This window comes from Liolophura sinensis, chromosome 4 (genome assembly GCF_032854445.1).
Source record: "Liolophura sinensis isolate JHLJ2023 chromosome 4, CUHK_Ljap_v2, whole genome shotgun sequence".
Lineage (NCBI taxonomy): Eukaryota > Metazoa > Mollusca > Polyplacophora > Chitonida > Chitonidae > Liolophura > Liolophura sinensis.
In genome coordinates, this window is record NC_088298.1 from 2810778 (window position 1) to 2832208 (window position 21431).

Sequence of the window (21431 nt, forward strand, 5' to 3'; positions counted from 1 at the left end):
TATGATCAAATATTATTTTTTTTCTTCAGGAGAAAATTGTATTAGAAAATACTTTGTACAGTTGATATTTGGGATCGCCTTTTGGCATTTATCTTCGTTGCATAAAAATGTCCCAAATAATGATGTGATCCGTGTCTAATAAATTTATCAGCATGTGAATTTGTTTCTTAAAACATATGCTTTTAATCTGAATTATTATAATTTTTATATTTATGAAGACAGCACGTGACTAAAACATATTTCAATCAAAGAGGAGGATACTCAAGCTTTCTAAAAAGTGTCATACTTTATTACTTCACTGAATAACATGTAGAACAAAATGACAATGCTGCACAAATGGCTGGTGTCAGTGGAGGCAGCCAACGTGAGAATTTCATCCAATCAAACACGTAGCTATCAGACTGTGTAGCGCAAGCTGTGACGTAGCCTTTACCCTTTCACTCCACAAAGTGACATATGATAACACAGAACTACAATATAAGACATCATTTTAGGATCGTTTACATCTTTCATTTCCTCAAATACATTTTTTGTCATTCATTTTAGCGTTTCGTCAGCAGTTTCTAAATAACAAATATCCAAGTCTGCAAAATTCATTAGGGATACGGACTGCTAATGGGAATGAGAAGACAACATCTTCTGATATAACTTTTTTTCTCTCTGGATTTATTACACCTGAAGAATTTCAATTTTGCACCTTCATCTTTCACACAAACCAGGGATGTTTTTTTTTCGTTTTCTTTAATAAAATACAGTAAGATTACTGAAACGCTGTGTTGAAGCCGAAGTGCCTTCTCTGGCATCCCCAATAACTAGGTCCTTTCATCTTAGAAGCCACCTCTACAAAACTGAAGCATAAAATCCAGCGACAGTTGAATGCCTAGATCAGCCTTAGTGGTATTTAGATTTATTGAGCATGAATCTAGCTGTACAACAATCCATTGTAATTTTGTAAATATTTAACTGGAGTCAAAATCACCAGCACAATCACACCAGGGATACCGCAGCCGTGCACCTGTAGCTAGGTTATTGAAGCAGGGTAGCTGGAGCTCCATGTACATGATATAGTAGTCCTACCGTATCAACGCAGCCATGCACCTTAGCTAGGTTACTGAAGCAGGGTAGCTGGAGCTCCATGTAAATGATATAGTAGTCCTACCGTATCAACGCAGCCGTGCATCTGTAGCTAGGTTATTGAAGCAGGGTAGCTGGAGCTCCATGTACATGATATAGTAGTCCTACCGTATCAACGCAGCCATGCATCTGTAGCCGGCTTATTGAAGCAGGGTAGCTGGAGCTCCATGTACATGATATAGTAGTCCTACCGTATCAACGCAGCCGTGCATCTGTAGCTAGGTTACTGAAGCAGGGTAGCTGGAGCTCCATGTACATAATATAGTAGTCCTACCGTATCAACAGTTCAAGCAGTGCAAGAAATATTCTTCCACTATGTCTAGTTTCTGAGGAAGCTGTACTTGTCATTTGGGCCTTCATCGCCAAAGTTCACAACTTTTACCTATCATATGCTACTGCCTAGACTTTCATAAGGAAAATACCTTCAACATTAGAGAGCTAAAGTAAACGTTATGTCACCTTGCCTTCGATAATGGAGACGTCCTGAAGCTTTGTCAAAACGAAGTTTCACTGAGATTTTACTGGGTTGGAAAGAAATCTAAAAAAATATTTAATGCCAGTTTAAGATACTCTGAATGGTTGTCTTTCAGTGGACATACACATTAGTCAGGTGAGGTCTTTCACTTTAAAGAAAAATCGAAAAAACCACCAAAGACCACATTTACAGCTTTTAGCACTCTTTCATCTGAGCCCTATGTATTTTTTATGTTTTCTCCACCTTTTAAATGCCCATGTAGTTTTGATACAACTGTATCAGTCTTTAAAAAATGTACATCAGCATACTGTTTGAAATTTACATTGCATACCCAACTGTATTACACAAACATCAAAAAGTAATATACACATCTTTCTTTGAAACTAAACTACATGCAAGATGTCTTCTTGTTCATTTAAGTGCTATTTCCAACATTCTTATACAACTAATGTTGGCCAAATCTGGCCGAATTCAGAATCCAATACCCCTTCTAATTTCTTGAAAATGTTTTAAAATAAATAACGTGGAGAACAATAAAATTTACATTCAGTTTTCAAGGCCTGATACAGGGCATTTTCAATGTTTGGGGTTTCAAATGATAACATTTTCATCATTTGTGTTATTTGCACACATAAAAATGGTAAAAAAAATGACTGCTTTGTAAATGAACAGCTACATGGTGCTTCTAAACTATTCAGCTGCATACAGGCAGTAAAAATGGTTAAATTCCACAACAAAACATACTGTCAAGCTGTTTGTTCTTGGAGGAGTCGCCTTTCTGACCCAATTTGGAATCGGCCGCAGCAGAGGAAGAGGAGGGGCCTGTGGTTGCTGACCTCTCAACTTTGTGGCCAGCAGCGTTCAGCTGTTGATGGGAGCACAACAAGCAACATATACAGTGGACAATCTGCCATGTTACGAAAGTTTTCACCCACAATGGTCAAAACATCTACAGTTTAACCATTAAAAAAGTGAATTTTTTGAGACAAATAGATTAAAGGTTGTAAAAGATTAATTTTAGTGCCAGTGCTTAGACTTTTCCACTCGGGCATGGTTCTACTTTCTAAACTAACCTCTACACACTTTTTCTTTGTTTCAAGATACATCCAAATAGGTTGATGTTGTATGTTTTTTTTTTTTCAAACGCAATCACTGACCTTTTTCAAACGTCGACGCATGGGGGCTCGTCGTTTATTGACTTGGTAGCGGTACTTCATGGTACGCTGTAAACAGACAGTCAGTCAGACAGTCAGGCAAGGCAGACAGAGAGACAGGCACACAGAAAGACAGTCAAACAGACAGACACACACCCACATACACTGACATGTACACATAGAGACAATCACAGAGTTAGGTAAGCGGTCAGTCTGACAAACAGACAGGGATACAGCCAGACAGACAGAAACACAAGACTTTTGCCAAAGAAACCAATGGCCAGCTGTTCGAAAGTGTAACTGAACATTACACCCCGACCGCAAATATTCGCGCACATTTGGTGAGAATTCCTTCCTAATCCTATCTCAGGTCCTGGACACATCAGTAGTCATAATTGGTAATGGATTTGTAATTAATCCCATTAATACACTGCCAGTAAACTCACTAGAATTGAATCAAATTTCTCAAACCACACATAGATATGTGGACTGAATCAATGTATATTAAAGCTTAAAGCCAAAAAACAAACTAGCATGAAGTACATGCCTGACGAAAGACCATTAAATATTGCACAGAAATATAGTTTGAGTTAATTTTTTATAATATATTTTGATCAAGTAAAATGCAATTAAAACTTTGAATTCTATTGTGGCCTTTAATTTCTAACCATATTGAAACCGGTGATGTCACTTGCGCTTTCAGTTGACACTTGACACACATAGGTTGCTATATGCATTCATCAAGTGGACCTTGAAACAAACTATTTCAAGCAAAAAATATTGCTGTGACGTCCCTGATACCCTCTAATAAATCAAACAATTTTCCTGGACAGAGTTTAAAAGTCTCTCCTGTTATGAATTTTTTATTTCATCCAATCTGATGTGTCTACAAAGGATTCACTGCAAATCGGACGTGCGTTTCATTTTGGTGAGCAAATGGTCACCTTGAATTATGATGCAAATATCTAAAAGTTACCATTCGAAGCCTGGTTCCATGTTTGTCTTCTTCTGATAATCCAAACTTCTGTCCAAACCGCTTCCGCACGACAGAATTCGGAACATATCCTGAAAAACAAGATTATCTTCTTACAGAGACTGGAAATTAACACCACGTCAAATTCTCCCATGAAGCTTGACATTTTAGAAACAAATGAAGGCCAGCATACACTACTCTTGTGTTGAAGCTTATGCTATCCTATCTACACAATCATAAAAACACCTTTCAAACATTAACAGAAATCTTAGAAGAGAGCAAAAAAGTTAAACATACATACATGTATAGTTTTGCATGAAATTTTTAGATATGGCAGATTTAACACTTACCCTTCACAACTGCCAAAGCCTCAAACAGCCTAAAATCATATTTATCAAACAGGTATCATCAAATGTTACCATTGGTGCCAAAACTCACATTTTCCCAGTATTTACTAATTTATTTGATTGGTGTTCTATGCCATACTCAAGAATATTTCGCTTACACGACGGCGGCCAGCATTATAATGGGAGGAAACTGGGCAGAGCCCGGGGGGAACCCATGAACATCCACAGGTTGCTGGGAAGACCTTATCACGTTTTCCCACTAGTACATCATTCTATCTTACAAAAAAAAGTATGAACACTTTTCTACCATCAATAGAAATCTCAGAATCAGGCAAAATGAGAAATATCATTCCCCTCAAGATTGAATACCTACTCTTCACATTTACAGCGGAAGATCTGACAGCTCTTACTACCAAATGTGACTTGTGGAGGTCTGGCAACAACCTGGGACGGTCAAGGGCAAAATGAGAAACATCATTCCCTCAAGATTGAATACCTACTCTTCACATTTACAGCGGAAGATCTGACAGCTTACTACCAAATGTGACTTGTGGGAAGGTTCTGGCAACAAACCTGGGACGGTCAAGGGCAAAATGAGAAATATCATTCCCTCAAGATTGAATACCTACTCTTCACATTTACAGAGCGGAAGATCTGACAGCTTACTACCAAATGTGACTTGTGGGAAGGTCTGGCAACAAACCTGGGACGGTCAAGGCAAAATGAGAAACATCATTCCTTCAAGGATTGAATACCTACTCTTCACATTTACAGAGGAAGATCTGACAGCTTACTACCAAATGTGACTTGTGGGAAGGTCTGGCAACAAACCTGGGACGGTCAAGGGCAAAATGAGAAACATCATTCCCTCAAGATTGAATACCTACTCTTCACATTTACAGCGGAAGATCTGACAGCTTACTACCAAATGTGACTTGTGGGAAGGTCTGGCAACAAACCTGGGACTGTCAAGGGCAAAATGAGAAACATCATTCCCTCAAGATTGAATACCTACTCTTCACATTTACAGAGGAAGATCTGACAGCTTACTACCAAATGTGACTTGTGGGAAGGTCTGGCAACAAACCTGGGACGGTCAAGGGCAAAATGAGAAACATCATTCCCTCAACATTGAATACCTACTCTTCACATTTACAGCGGAAGATCTGACAGCTTACTACCAAATGTGACTTGTGGGAAGGTCTGGCAACAAACCTGGGACTGTCAAGGGCAAAATGAGAAACATCATTCCCTCAAGATTGAATACCTACTCTTCACATTTACAGAGGAAGATCTGACAGCTTACTACCGAATGTGACTTGTGGGAAGGTCTGGCAACAAACCTGGGACGGTCAAGGGCAAAATGAGAAACATCATTCCCTCAACATTGAATACCTACTCTTCACATTTACAGCGGAAGATCTGACAGCTTACTACCAAATGTGACTTGTGGGAAGGTCTGGCAACAAACCTGGGACGGTCAAGGGCAAAATGAGAAACATCATTCCCTCAAGATTGAATACCTACTCTTCACATTTACAGCGGAAGATCTGACAGTTTACTACCAAATGTGACTTGTGGGAAGGTCTGGCAACAAACCTGGGACGGTCAAGGGCAAAATGAGAAACATCATTCCCTCAAGATTGAATACCTACTCTTCACATTTACAGCGGAAGATCTGACAGCTTACTACCGAATGTGACTTGTGGGAAGGTCTGGCAACAAACCTGGGACGGTCAAGAGCAAAATGAGAAACATCATTCCCTCAAGATTGAATACCTACTCTTCACATTTACAGCGGAAGATCTAACAGCTTACTACCAAATGTGACTTGTGGGAAGGTCTGGCAACAAACCTGGGACGGTCAAGGGCAAAATGAGAAACATCATTCCCTCAAGATTGAATACCTACTCTTCACATTTACAGAGGAAGATCTGACAGCTTACTACCAAATGTGACTTGTGGGAAGGTCTGGCAACAAACCTGGGACGGTCAAGGGCAAAATGAGAAACATCATTCCCTCAACATTGAATACCTACTCTTCACATTTACAGCGGAAGATCTAACAGCTTACTACCAAATGTGACTTGTGGGAAGGTCTGGCAACAAACCTGGGACGGTCAAGGGCAAAATGAGAAACATCATTCCCTCAACATTGAATACCTACTCTTCACATTTACAGCGGAAGATCTGACAGCTTACTACCAAATGTGACTTGTGGAAAGGTCTGGCAACAAACCTGGGACGGTCAAGGGCAAAATGAGAAACATCATTCCCTCAAGATTGGAATACCTACTCTTCACATTTACAGAGGAAGATCTGACAGCTTACTACCAAATGTGACTTGTGGGAAGGTCTGGCAACAAACCTGGGACGGTCAAGGGCAAAATGAGAAACATCATTCCCTCAACATTGAATACCTACTCTTCACATTTACAGCGGAAGATCTAACAGCTTACTACCAAATGTGACTTGTGGGAAGGTCTGGCAACAAACCTGGGACGGTCAAGGGCAAAATGAGAAACATCATTCCCTCAACATTGAATACCTACTCTTCACATTTACAGCGGAAGATCTGACAGCTTACTACCAAATGTGACTTGTGGGAAAGGTCTGGCAACAAACCTGGGACGGTCAAGGGCAAAATGAGAAACATCATTCCCTCAAGATGGAATACCTACTCTTCACATTTACAGCGGAAGATCTGACAGCTTACTACCAAATGTGACTTGTGGGAAGGTCTGGCAACAAACCTGGGACGGTCAAGGGCAAAATGAGAAACATCATTCCCTCAAGATTGAATACCTACTCTTCACATTTACAGTGGAAGATCTGACAGCTTACTACCAAATGTGACTTGTGGGAAGGTCTGGCAACAAACCTGGGATGGTCAAGGGCAAAATGAGAAACATCATTCCCTCAAGATTGAATACCTACTCTTCACATTTACAGCGGAAGATCTAACAGCTTACTACCAAATGTGACTTGTGGGAAGGTCTGGCAACAAACCTGGGACGGTCAAGGGCAAAATGAGAAACATCATTCCCTCAAAATTGAATACCTACTCTTCACATTTACAGCGGAAGATCTGACAGCTTACTACCAAATGTGACTTGTGGGAAGGTCTGGCAACAAACCTGGGACGGTCAAGGGTTTCCCCAGGGTTCTGCACGGTTTCCTCCCACCATAATACTGGCTGCCGTCGTACAAGTGAAATATTCTTGAGTGCAGCATAAAACACCAATCAAATAAATAAATAAATAAGTCAAATGTGACTTTTAATGCCAAAACTTCAATTTGTGAAAAAAAAAAAACCAAAAAACAAAACAAGCGACAAAAAAAAATCACCCCGACATCTAACATCCATAGAGCTCTCAGAATCAGACAGTATGAGTAACACAGTCATGGACAACATCTCAGTACTCTGCAGACTGAATCCCTACACTTCACAACTGCTAAAACCTCTAATGAACAGCTTACCATCCACAGGTATCATCCACTTGTTGAACAGCTGGTATAAATACCGCCAATTGTTCCTCTGTTTAACAATCCTTGGGTCAGGGGCTGGGAACAACAGAAATACATATTCAGTAGGTTTCCTACTTTGTTGCACAATCCTTGGGTCAGGGGCTGGCAACAACAGAAATACATATTCAGTAGGTTTCCTACTTTGTTGTACAATCCTTGGGTCAGGGGCTGGGAACAACAGAAATACATATTCAGTAGGTTTCCTACTTTGTTGCACAATCCTTGGGTCAGGGGCTGGCAACAACAGAAATACATATTCAGTAGGTTTCCTACTTTGTTGTACAATCCTTGGGTCAGGGGCTGGGAACAACAGAAATACATATTCAGTAGGTTTCCTACTTTGTTGCACAATCCTTGGGTCAGGGGATGGGAACAACAGAAATACATATCCAGTAGGTTTCCTACTTTGGTGTACGATCACGTTTCATTTCCCAGCTCTTCCAGGCCATTTATTCAGGCATGGGTACTGATGGTCAGAAAAAAGTCTACAAAACTGCTGAAAATACCTCACCCTATCTTCAAATTACACTAGCAATCACCTGTTCCAACAAAATTAGCTGCTTTTGATTTTTTTTTTAATTTTAAACAAAAGAAAAATCGGAAATCAGTCCACCGGAGGAAAATTCCCATAAATGTTATTCCCTGTACCAACAGAAATTCAGATTTTCATCGGTGGTTCACATGTATGTTTTTTATCTTTGTCTCAGAAACTTTACCAAAAAAGTTCTGCTGGGATTAGAATGAAATTTAGTACATAGGATGGCCTTAGGCTACTAAGCATGGCAACCACCTGACTACCTGATCAATTATATAATACAAGATAGTGAAAACCTTACGTGGCGGCGTTGGCGGTCCCACTGCAGCGTCTTCGGCCGTCACCAATTTACAGCGGTGAGGTTTGGATTCCGCTTTCATCACAGCAATTTTCTGGTCCAGTTTGAGCTCGGTGAGTCGGACATTCTCCTCCAATGCAGCTCGCCAATCTCGCTCGTCTGCAAACACGTAAAGTTTTACAGGCTGATACAGAGTGTTTGAAACAGGTGTGAATTCTTGATATCAAAACAAACTAGTGATTTTAAAAAGTTTTCTTCTTTTGCCAACAAATGTTGTCACGACATTAACATTTGAAATACGGTACTTTAAACTATGACCAGATTTTCAGTTTTAATTTTCTGTTCTGAGGAAAAGAAAAAGACAAACAGTGGAAATAATTTAATATTCTGAGTCCATATACTCCTGATTCCCAAACATTTGACATTCTCCATTTCAAGGTCAACTCGATTTCAAGGTCAAAATTCACTTATTAAATATCTGCTCTGACATCACTTCTGAAGTCAAGGATGTCAAACCTTGAGGTCACAATTATATGCCCCTGCTGACATTAATGAAAAATTTTCCTGATCCAAGGCACTGGCCCACACAGCAATGTGGGTTGTAGCCACCTGGGCCCGCTTACCAGAAGGGATCGTGGCTACAATCGACTGTAAACCACTTAACTGATTTTACCATCGATTGTAGAAAAAAGCGCTGCTTGAATAAATAAAATGCAAAGCGATGGTAAACATTTGCAGTTACGATCACAGGACAAATCTGAGTCGTACATAAAGGTGGACTGTGTAAACAGACAATGTATGAGTCAATAACCTTTGTTTTTGAAAAGAGCTCTGACTACATGTACATCATAACGATTGTAACAACATGTGACACCCTTTCGACACAACTAAATTGTACACCTTTCCAAACCGAGTTGAAAATTACTAACAGTCCATTTATTTAAGTCTAGTAATTTTAATCAACATTAATTTTGGGGTGATCTTTAATATATAAAACAGGTCACCACAATGTATTTTTTTACTGCAAATTACAACAATCGTAGCTAACTATTCCTTTGTGAAAGAGTTTATCGAACGATTGTAACAAATGGCTACAATTATGATCTTAGTGATTTACAATCAACTTAGGCTTACAATCCTTATAGTGCAGGAGGCCCCATGACAACACAAGTTACAGGACAGATCTTGCCACAGTAGTTAGCGAATTGTTTTCTTGCACAAGGCTCAGCGTCCACTCTGACAAACCAGTCACAGGGCAAAGTTGATTAAAACCTCCATTTCTTCCAACACATTTTAACCATGTATGTTGCCATGGCAATTACAATCTACTTAGCCCACAGGTACAAAACTGGTTTGTTGAATAGCTGTTCACTTTCACAAAACCTACATCATATTTCACGAAACCGTTTTTTTCTCGTAACTCGGTGATATGGTGATATGATTAACAAAAGTAACAAAAAATGACTGTGATAAATTCAGTTTTTTTTATTATATAATTTGTTTCCCTCTCCCTTTTACCTATAATTGTGGTATATACATGCATGTAGCTTATTTCATATACACATCATTATGTAGCACAAACCATGCCAACATTTAAATATTTAAAACATTTCCAAAGTTTTGTGAAAGCTAACTATGAGACTCTATCCATAAGATTCCAAAGCTTTCTTATACGTAGACTTCATTCAGAGTTAAGGTAGAGAAAACAAACAAAATCATATAAAGTTTAAATGAAAGAGAGTGAAAAGTTTGTTGTAAACGTGGTCTTCAATATTATTTTTGATTTTTCTTTAATAAGAAAAACCCATTTAAAAATGATTTTTGTATGGTGGGTATTTGGTGAGACCATTTCATGGTATATATTCTCTCTGCGTAATAATGTTATAAATGAGAATGTATCACAAAGTAATACATTTGCACTTGAATCTTATCTTTTCCATGTAATAAATATGTTCTATATACATTCCTAAATATTACCACAATTAAGATTAAATGCATATGTCAGGATATAAACATCAAATTTATATTCAAATAAATCTATTTGACAGGTATCATGATTTTATGAAGGGGCCATATTTGCAAGGAAGTTTATCGCTATTTCATTTGATTTTGGCACCATTTTTCTGTTATGAAGATGTGGCTCAACTCGGGGTTCGTCTGCATCACCGATGGATAAGGATTCTTCAACAGTGTTTAATGGTCTTTCATCTGGTAAATACTTTATCTGAGAGTATTCTTTCCCTTCAAGTTTATTTTATTTATTTATTTATTTGATTGGTGTTTTACGCCATTCTCAAGAATATTTCACTTATACGACAGCAGCCAGCATTATTTTGGGAGGAAACCGGGCAGAGCCCGGAGGAAAACCACAACCATCTGCAGGTTGCTGACACACCTTCTCACTTACGACCAGAGAGGAAGCCTGCACGAGCTGGACTTGAACTCACAGCGACTGCACCTTCAAGTTTAAGACAGTTTTGTAATCCTAGGGCCTGACTTAAGAGATGGTGCAATTCACACACTCACATCACAATGTTCAAAAAAAGAAAACATTTTTTTTTTGGAGAAATTTAATCCCGTTAATTTTGTGAAAGTGAACATTATTCCTCCTCAAAACAATCACAGGCTTGATCATAACTCTAATTTCCATCCATTATGGTACACTTGTTTAATTTACCCTCTACGCCTCTAATTTCCATCCATCACGGTATACTTGCTAAATTTACTCTCTACGCTTCTAATTTCCATCCATCACGGTATACTTGTTTAATTTACTCTCTACGTCTCTGTCCGGTTTCCACCAACCACAATCCTGGCTGCCCTCCAAAAGTTAAACATTCTTCAGCAAGGCATAAAACACCAATCAAACAAGTAAAAAAATAAATGTAATTTACACAGAAATATGTAACATGAAAATACTAATAAAATGTTGATTCACAGATTTTTGTGAAAGCTGGCCCTGACATTGGTATACTCTGCTTTGTTAAATTTCCACAGCGATACCTATCACAAAAATGGCAATCAAACATTTTTAAAAAAAAAAATAAAGAGATAAAAAATTGATTTACATAGTCTTGGGAGAGCTGGCTCTGTGCCTTAAGCTTACTGACTATGCGCCTCAAACTTACTGGAAGCTGTAATCTTTTCCTGTTCAGTCATCTGGTGCTGTTGTTTCGCCATTTTTGCCAGTCTCCGAAAGCCAGATTTATAAGCCTGGTCACTCTTCCCTGGGAAGATCATGCCCAGAAGGTTTGTGACTTTCTGTTTGTCCTGCAGCTTCTGGGCATGAAGGCAGTGCTGAGCCACATCATCAAGGATTCTCCAGCTGCCCTCGGCAATTGCTAGGCGATCCTCTGACGAAGACAACTGCCAGGTCTTCAACTGGCTTCTGCGACGCTCAGGGTTTGTGCTGAAGGTTGGCAGCTTTTTGGACTCAAACCTGTCATTGGGAGGCAAATTAAGAACACACGTGGCAGTTAATGTCGTTCTCCATCTGTTTTGCTTGTTTATTTTAACAGGTTTATTCAAACACACATCTATATCCTGGAGGCATTATTCTGAGTACAGGGATAACACAAATAACCAATGTACTTTTGTCTCCAAATAAAATTCACAAAGGTGGACATGTTGAACCTGTGAAACTGTTGAGGAATTACGGTATCAAAGTGTGGGAAGTCTTTTTTAAAATCTTTTTTGGCAATTAGCCCTATTAGCCCTTTTTTAACTTCTGCACGTTAATTATTAATTAGATCCACAAATTTTAAGTATCTCCACTTTCTCCTTAACTTCAGCCTAAAATGTTAACACTATTTTAAAGTAATACTCCCCCCCACCCCAAAACAAGGCTTTCAGAGAACACCTGAACTGAGTGGTTCGCAAAATTGCATCTTGTTGAAGTGATGTGATATGTTACAAAATACAAAGTAGAATCCCACTGTCATAAACATATATTATTCTCTAATTAGGTAGTGATAAGATCTTGCCATTAAATCAACAAGAAGGGCCATAATTATTATACTGTGACAAATAAGGCTGTTTATCGCACATGCATAAACACTACAGTGCAGTGACTTCGTATGTGGTTTGTAAGTCGGAAGACCCAGGATCTAACTTGGGTTGGGTTAGACGAAAGGCTTTAAAAATGTACTTCTTGCTGCCTTGCTTATAGGAGAAGATGAACAAAATGGAAAGATGAAATAAACTCACTTATAGGACACGATGGACAAAATGGAAAGATGGAACAAACTCACTCATATGGCAACATGGACAAAATGGAGCATGGGAACAAACTCACTTATAGGGCAACAGGACAAAATGGAAAGATGGAACTCACTCACTCATACGGTAAGATGGACAACATGGAGCATGGGAACAAACTCACTTATAGGGCAAGATGGACAAAATGAAAAGATTGAACAAACTCACTCATACGGCAAGATGGACAAAATGGAGCATGGGAACAACTTCACTTATAAGGCAAGATGGACAAAATGGAAAGATGGAACAAACTCACTTGTATAGAGGCAAGATGGATAAAATAAAAAGATTGAACAAACTCACTCATACGGCAAGATGGAATAATGAAAAGGTGAAACACACTCACTCAAATGACAAGATGGTCAAAATGGAAAGATGCAACAAACTCACTCCATACAGCAAGATGGACAAAATGGAGCATGGGAACAAACTCACTTATAGGGCAAGATGGACAAAATGGAACATGCGGACAAAATGGAACATGGCAACAAACTCACTCATAGGGCAAGATGAACAAAATGGAAAGATGGAACAAATTCACTCATATGGCAAGATGGACAAAATGGAACATGCGGACAAACTCACTTATAGGGCAAGATGGGCAAAATGGAACACAGCAACAAACTCACTCATATGGCAAGGTGGACAAAATGGGGCATGGCAACGAACTCACTCATAGGGCAAGATGAACAAACTCACTTATAGGGCAAGATGGACAAAATGGAATAATGGAACAAACTCACTCATATGGCAAGGTGGACAAAATGGAAAAATGGAACATTTATTTATTTATTTGATTGGTGTTTTACGCCATTCTCAAGAATATTTTACTTATACGACGACGGCCAGCATTATGGTGGGTGGAAACTGGGCTGAGCCCGGGGGAAACCTACGACTATCCACAGGTTGCTGGCAGACCTTCCAACGTACGTCCGGAGAGGGAAAAATGGAACAAACTCACTCATATGGCAAGATGGATAAAATGGAGCATGGGAACAACCTCAATTATAGGGCAAGATGGACAAAATGGAAAGATGGAACAAACCCACTCAGATGACAAGATGAACAAACTGGAAAGATGGAACAAACTTACTTACATGTACATAGGGCAAGATGGTCAAAATGGAAAGATGGAACAAACTCACTCATACGGCAAGATGGACAAAATGGAGCATGGGAACAGACTCACTTATAAGGCAAGATGGACAAAATGGAAAGATGGAACAAACTCATTCTTATGACAACATGGACAAAATGGAGCATGGGAACAAACTCACTTATAGGGCAAGATGGACAAAAGGCAAAGATGGAACAAACTCACTCATATGGCAAGATGGGCAAAATGGCAAAATCAAACTCACTCACTTATATGGTAAGATGGACAAAATGGAAAGATGGAACAAACTCACTTATATAGAGGCAAGATAGTCAAAATGGAAAAATGGAACAAACTCACTTATAGGGCAAGATGGCCAAAATGGAAAGATTGACAAAATGGAAAGATGGAACAAACCAGCTTTTATGGCAAAATGGCCTTAGATGGCAATATGGAACAACCTTGTGTTGTGAGATACATGTACACGTAGTTCTGGCCTTAACTACCAAGGTATAATGGTTACGCAAACAATATCATTTATTTAGGACTCACCATACTCAAGACATGCTCACCAACACTAAAATAACAACCTTAAGGTATATGGGTGCAGGAGTAAACCACCCCAATCACCAGGAACACAACCCTCCTGACTTAGAGGAGCAGCCAAAAAAAAAGGCAGAATTTGATTTGAACCTCTAACCTCAGCAGTAGGGGGCCACTTACCTGCAGCATGGCTCATGGTTTAGCTGAAGGGATAAACAAATAATTGAGTGAGGTTTAGCATGGGGAGGATTTCAGCCATGTTTAGAGCCGAATGAGCCAATCTGTTGTCATTGTTTACTCAAGAATAATACACTGCAGAGAGTAAGAAAATTTGGTTTTCCATGTGATGTATACTTTCACCATACACGCGTGTGAGCTGTCATGTCCTGTCCTTTTACTTACGACAATCTTAGTTTGTTGTTGAAGGGCAATGGATCTTCTCTGTTCTCATCCTGAAAGATAAAAATAATCAAAGACTCCTTTTTGAAGATTCCACACTGGAGATTTTGGGCCAAACAAATCCATATTCGCTCATCAAATCAAATTTTCTATCTTTACCACAATTGGTCAAATTATTGCCTTTGAGTAAATACTTGTACTTTATAGAATGTTAAAATGATTGTAACATTTGAACAAAACAGACATGGATACTTTTGATATCTACTGATAATGGTGGAAATTTTTTTACACCAACAGGCAATATTTGAAAAATTACATATTATTAGCGATAGCGAAATTCCCAATAACTCCATTGTATATATACATTTACTTCTTTATTCTATTGGCTGTTTAATGCCGTTTTCAAGAATTTTCACCTATACCACAGCAGTCAGCCTAATGTGCAAGGACACAGAAATGCCTGGGGAAAGAAAACAGCGCCCTTCACTAGGTAACAGATAAAACCTCTTGATTTAAACCCGCAGCCAACGCAGCCAAAACTACTTTTGCACATGCAACCCCATTGGCCAAGGGCCTAATACATATGTAGTTGCAGTGAGCCAGCGCTTCTACCATTTGAGCTGCCGATGCCCTCTACATATGTATTTAAGCATTAACCGTATTTTTATATTTTTTCTCTGACAGCCTTGAGGAAGAGCTCGGCCGCACATTTATCAAGCATCCTTGAAAAATTAAATAAGGAAGTATGAATATCATAAATCAATGAAAATAAAAAACATAAAAAATGTTTACCTTGAAATGTTTCTTGACAACAGTTTCCAGAAGATAACTTGGAAGATAACGACATATTGAAACTGACCTGAAACATTAAGTGGACAAAATAATAAAATATAAATGAAACATGGGAAACAAATCTGGGAGATAAATCTGACATGGTCCTCTTACCAATGCGGTCACTGTGAGTTCAAGTCCAGCTCATGCTGGCTTCCTCTCTGGTCATACGAGGGCAAGGTCTGTCAGCAACCTGCGGATGGTTATGGGTTTTCCCCAGCACTTTACTCGATTTCCCCCCACCATAGTGCTGGCTGTCATCTTAAAAGTCAAATATTCTTGAGTAAAGTGTAAAACACCAATGGAATAAATAAATAAATAAATAAATGTGACATGGTCATAATAAGTATGTGACATTATATCACTCCTCAGAAATTTTTTTTTCTTTTAAATTTGAAGTTTAACTTAAGAGTGGTATTCACCCACTGCAATTTGCCCTATGGACACGATGAACTAGTCTTTTGAATATAAAACAAATACATTTAAATTTTTCTGAAATGTGCGAGTCAGGTCAATTTCCAAACTGCCTGTCAATTTCCCTTGATAATATGACCATGCTACATTATCACAGCCTGCCAAATAAATCAGAACCAACAACAGACTTGACCATTACAAGCCCATGTACATGTACTTGTTATAAACTGGAGGAAAAATTCTTAATTTATTTGATTCGTGTTTTACGCCGTACTCAAGAATATTTCACTTATACGACGACAGCCAGCATTAGGGTATGAGAAAACTGGGCAGAGCCCGGGGGGAACCCACGACCATCTGCAGGTTGTTGCCAGACCCATAAATTCTTGACAGGGCAATGTTTGTAAGACATAGTTCAATACACAACATGTACTATAAAACAGAAATTAAGGTAACGTGGAAATCGGGCTTTCGAGCCAACTCACCAATGTCACTTCACATCAATGTACAGGGTCCCAGGCAACTGTGACCATTCGTATTGTAGACGGAAATAACAAGTACAAGGAACTAAAACTTAACTACCCTCGGAAATCCATCCAGTAACAAGCACATGTACCTGAACATCTAACACTCAGGTGTGTGCAGGGGAAATTAATAATTAAGCCAGGTAAAAGATCCTTTGATTGCAGTGAAGCACCTGAGTTCACCTTTGTATTGATTACCTCTTGACGATGTTGGTTGTCAAGGTAATCATGCCATCAACAAGTAAGCAAAGAGGTCAGCAAGTAACCCACTCTGTTTCATTTATACTTACACGTAGCTTATGTACTTTTCAGGTATACAAATCCAATGCTTAATGTTTTTCTTATTTTCACAAAATCCAATTCACACTGACTCTCATGCTCTTAAATCCAAGGAACACAGTTTTTCTCATGTTCACAAATCCAATGAATATTATTTTTCTTGTGCTCAAAAAAAAAAAGTACAAATTGTTTTTCTCGTGTTCGTGTACAAATCCATAAATACTGTTTTTCTCGTGTTCACAAATCCAAGGAATATTGTTTTTTCATGTTCACAAATCCAATACCTATCCCACCACCAAATGTTAAGTCAATAATTGTTCTATATACATGTACACAGCACAAACAAGTCTCCCTGAAGTCAAGATTTTGCTGCAGTGCATTCACAACAAGAGACCCTATCATCTGACCAGTGAATCTCGCTACCTGCAGATTGGCTAACGATGTGACCTAGTTTTCAATTTCATTAAAATTGTCATTTCTTTATTTTGCTGTTTTTAAAGGATCATGTACAACACACCTGATACATGTAGACCCATGGTCAGATGTACATGAACAGTTAGAAAAATGCCCTAACTGAGGTAAATTGACTTATTTATTCGCTTGATTGATGTTTTACGCTGTACTCTAGAATGTAAATTGATAATAGGGGGTATTCAATTGCTTACTGTCTCACTCTAACTGCTTATATGTCACCAGTTGCCAACTGTCTCACCCTAACCGCTTATGTGTCACCAGTTGCCAACTGTCTCACTCTAACTGCTTACGTGTCACCAGTTGCCAACTGTCTCACTCTGTTTACGTGTCACCAGTTGCCAACTGCCTCACTCTAACTGCTTACGTGTCACCAGTTTCCAACTGTCTCACTCTAACTTAAGTGTCACCAGTTGCCACCTGTCTCACTCTAGTTGCTTCTCTCATTTCACTCTTTATACTGCAAGTCTTTCATATTTTTGTCCCTGAAGCGTTTTATTTGTCATTTGGCCACACATTAATTTTATTTTCTGTTTTATGGACTCTCAACAATCCCCAAAAAATCAAATAAATACAAAACAGTAAATCTTTTTATTTTGTCCAATCAAGTCTTTTATGATTTTCCAGTTTTTCTAGATTTTTTGATGTCTTCAATGGAAAAAAATTGTCTGAACAGTCCACATTTTCCACAAGATACCCTCTTCCGACAGTGAAAAAAGATTTATTCTGCCCGTAAAACAACAATTAAAATTGACCTGGCTTCACTTACACAACAAGTCTCTCAAAGCCAGCTAGGATGTCTCCTCGTTGGTTAGCAAAACACACGCCCTGCAGGGTGTCCCCAAATGACAACTCTCTCACAAGGTTATTCTCTGCATCCCAGATCTGCACAAATATACATTCAGGTTCACGCATCACAAAATGGTACCTAAACTTCCGTCCATGCCTAATAGGGGAGTTTCGAGTTCAAACTCTCTTATCGCTAAGCGTTAAAAAAAGGCATATTTCATCATGTGACCTGTCAACAATGTTAGACAACAACATTTGATCACATTTATTATAATATGGGCTTCAAAACATGAACAATACAGAGAATTGAGGAGATGAATGTTTGTGACCTTGAGAATGTGCTGAACAAAAGAGGTGTGATTTGTGCCTCTGGAACAGCTAAGGTAGGACAGGTGGTGGATAAATTAATGTCCTCAAATTAAGGTTACCTATCATTATTTAAGTCACATGATACAGAGGGACCGTTTCTACCTTTAACAACAAAAGAGTTCAAACTCAAAATTCCTCTATAAATAAACTCCTTTGCTTGACAGTGATTAATTGTCTCTCATCTGACATTTACTTCATGTTAGTGTTTTCATTGCTTTAACAGTTACTGGAGGCCAATGCCACTGCTCTGAGAGGTATACGTTTACATCTGCACTTTGTACACTTACAATTTCCTTGATTGGTATTTTATGCCGTACACAAGAATATTTCACTTATATGACAGCATTATGGTAAGAGGAAACCGGGGAAAGCCTGAGGAAATCCAACGATCAAGTACATTTTCATCAAGGAGTTTTCTTCCAAAAGTCTGAAAATTATCCTGTGAATGCACTTTTTTAAAGTCATGGATGATAAACTAAGAAACACACAACCGTTACCAGGGAAGTTTCTCAGGTGAACTACCCATACAATAGAGACAAAACCTGGGATAAAAAGCTGCAGGTTTCTCACCTTGACAAGTCCGTCGTTAGCTGCTGTCACAAACAGTCTTAAAGCTGAACAGCAATCCAAACCAGACACCTAATGACATAAATGATCAACATTAAAAAGGTAAGTACATTACCACTGTCTGTACCTAAAGGTTAAGATTTATTTATTATTTAATTGATGATCCACGCCATACTCAACAATATCTCACTTATATGACTGCAGCCAACATCACAGAGGAAGGAAACCCACAACCATCAGCAGGTAGCTGGCAGACCCTCTCATGTATAACCGGAGAGGAAGCCAGGATGAGCTGGACTTAAACTCACTGTGGCTGCATTGGTGAGAGGCTTCTGGGTCATTGTGCTGCACTAGCATGCTAACCACTAGACCAGAGAGGCTCCTATAGGTTAAGACGAAACATCGTAACTTTACATAGCAAGAGATGGCAGAGATGTAGATAACACCCATGATTTATTTGCATGTCTATGTTTTTACTTTTGAAAACACTGCTGTCAAAGAGAAGATTGTGACAGAATCCATCTCGTGAGCTGCTGACCCACGTTCAATTCCTACTAGGGTAGATAAAGCATCGACGTGCTTTATGGTTCCACTGCGGCTTTCTTTATTTACTAGAATTTTTCACTTATACAACGGCGGTAACAGAAGTCAGTGTCTGATTGCTTACTGCCACGTTTCCCACCTGTGACAATGTGTATACAGGTGAAAGGAAAGGTGTACCTCAGTAGGGGAACTGCACTGATTGCTTACTGCACCGTTTCCCACCTGTGACAATGTGTACACAGGCGAAAGGAAAGGTGTACTTCAGTAGCAGAACTGCACTGATTGCTTGCTGCACCGTTTCCCACCTGTGACAATGTGTATATAGGTGAAAGGAAAGGTGTACTTCAGTACGGGAACTGCACTGATTGCTTGCTGCACCATTTCCCACCTGTGACAATGTGTATATAGGTGAAAGGAAAGGTGTACTTCAGTAGGAGAACTGCACTGATTGCTTGCTGTACCGTTTCCCACCTGTGACAATGTGTATATAGGTGAAAGGCAAGATGTACTTCAGTAGGAGAACTGCACTGATTGCTTGCTGCACCGTTTCCCAACTGTGACAATGTGTATATAGGTGAAAGGAAAGGTGTACTTCAGTAGGAGAACTGCACTGATTGCTTGCATTTCCCACCTGTGACAATGTGTATATAGGTGAAAGGTAAAGTGTACTTCCACATTTCCCATGTGTGACAATGTGTAAATAGGTGAAAGGCAAGGTGTACTTCAGGAAGAGAGCAGCACTGATTGCTTACTGCCACAATGCCCACTAAAAATGCCCAAAGAACAAGATACGCAGCAGAATTTTGAAATCTCCTTTAATGAAATGAGTTTAAAGGATACATGAAAAGGTATTAAAAACAAAGAATATGGTTTAAAAAATTGAATTTTTGAGGCTTTTTTCATATTTCTTTATAACCCCTCTTATTTACTTATATTTTCTCGTCAACTATCAGAAATGACACCATCAATGAACATGCTGCGAGCACAGAACTAGCGACAGCTATCATCTTGGGCATCACTACAGTAGGCTACTTATTTTCCAGACTAATCGTTAGGACCAGTAAAACTGTAGTTCAAAGTCATTTTTATGCCTCAAGAAAGTTGCTAACCTTTTCATTTTACTTCTGTATGTCAGGTCACATCATATACACTGTATTGAGAGATATAAACCAAGCGTTTCGTTTATCCTTTAAACCCTCGTTTCAGGTGACCGACACCCACTAAAATGCAAGCACCTTTATAACACAGTGGTTAGTGGTTGCTCCCTCACTAAGGCTCTATTACATCAGAACACTTGGTTACCACCTTTACAAACACAGCCAGTGGTTTAGTGGTTGCTCCCTCACTGAGGCTCACTTACATCAGAACACTTGGTTACCACCTCTACAAACACAGCCAGTGGGTTAGTGGTTGCTCCCTCACTAAGGCTCACTTACATCAGAACACTTGGTTACCACCTTTATAACACAGCCAGTGGTTTAGTGGATGCTCCCTCAGTAAGGCTCACTTACATCAGAACACTTGGTTACCACCTTTATAACACAGTCAGTGGTCTAGTGGCTGCTCCCTCACTAAGGCTCACTTACATCAGAAAACTTGGTTACCACCTTAATAACACAGCCAGTGGTTTAGTGGTTGCTCCCTCACTAAGGCTCACTTACATCAGAACACTTGGTTACCACCTCTACAAACACAGCCAGTGGTTTAGTGGTTGCTCCCTCACTAAGCCTCACTTACATCAGAACACTTGGTTACCACCTCTACAAACACAGCCAGTGGTTTAGTGGTTGCTCCCTCACTAAGGCTCACTTACATCAGAACACTTGGTTACCACCTCTACAAACACAGCCAGTGGTTTAATGGTTGATCCCTCACTAAGGCTCACTTACATCAAAACACTTGGTT

General features: G+C 39.2%; 1 protein-coding gene across 1 annotated transcript in view; it reads right to left on the reverse strand.

Moving 5' to 3' along the window:
- Positions 1–21431, reverse strand: part of LOC135464689 (uncharacterized) — a 60978-nt gene that overhangs the window by 33394 nt on the left and 6153 nt on the right. Inside the window, exons 5-14 of the mRNA XM_064742189.1 lie at positions 18987–19055; positions 18028–18143; positions 15532–15598; positions 14743–14792; positions 11573–11883; positions 8448–8603; positions 7564–7647; positions 3740–3828; positions 2767–2832; positions 2354–2474 (exon numbers count right to left, since the gene is read on the reverse strand). Coding sequence (XP_064598259.1) covers positions 2354–2474; positions 2767–2832; positions 3740–3828; positions 7564–7647; positions 8448–8603; positions 11573–11883; positions 14743–14792; positions 15532–15598; positions 18028–18143; positions 18987–19055 — 1129 coding nt within the window. The remainder of the gene's footprint in view (positions 1–2353; positions 2475–2766; positions 2833–3739; positions 3829–7563; positions 7648–8447; positions 8604–11572; positions 11884–14742; positions 14793–15531; positions 15599–18027; positions 18144–18986; positions 19056–21431) is intronic.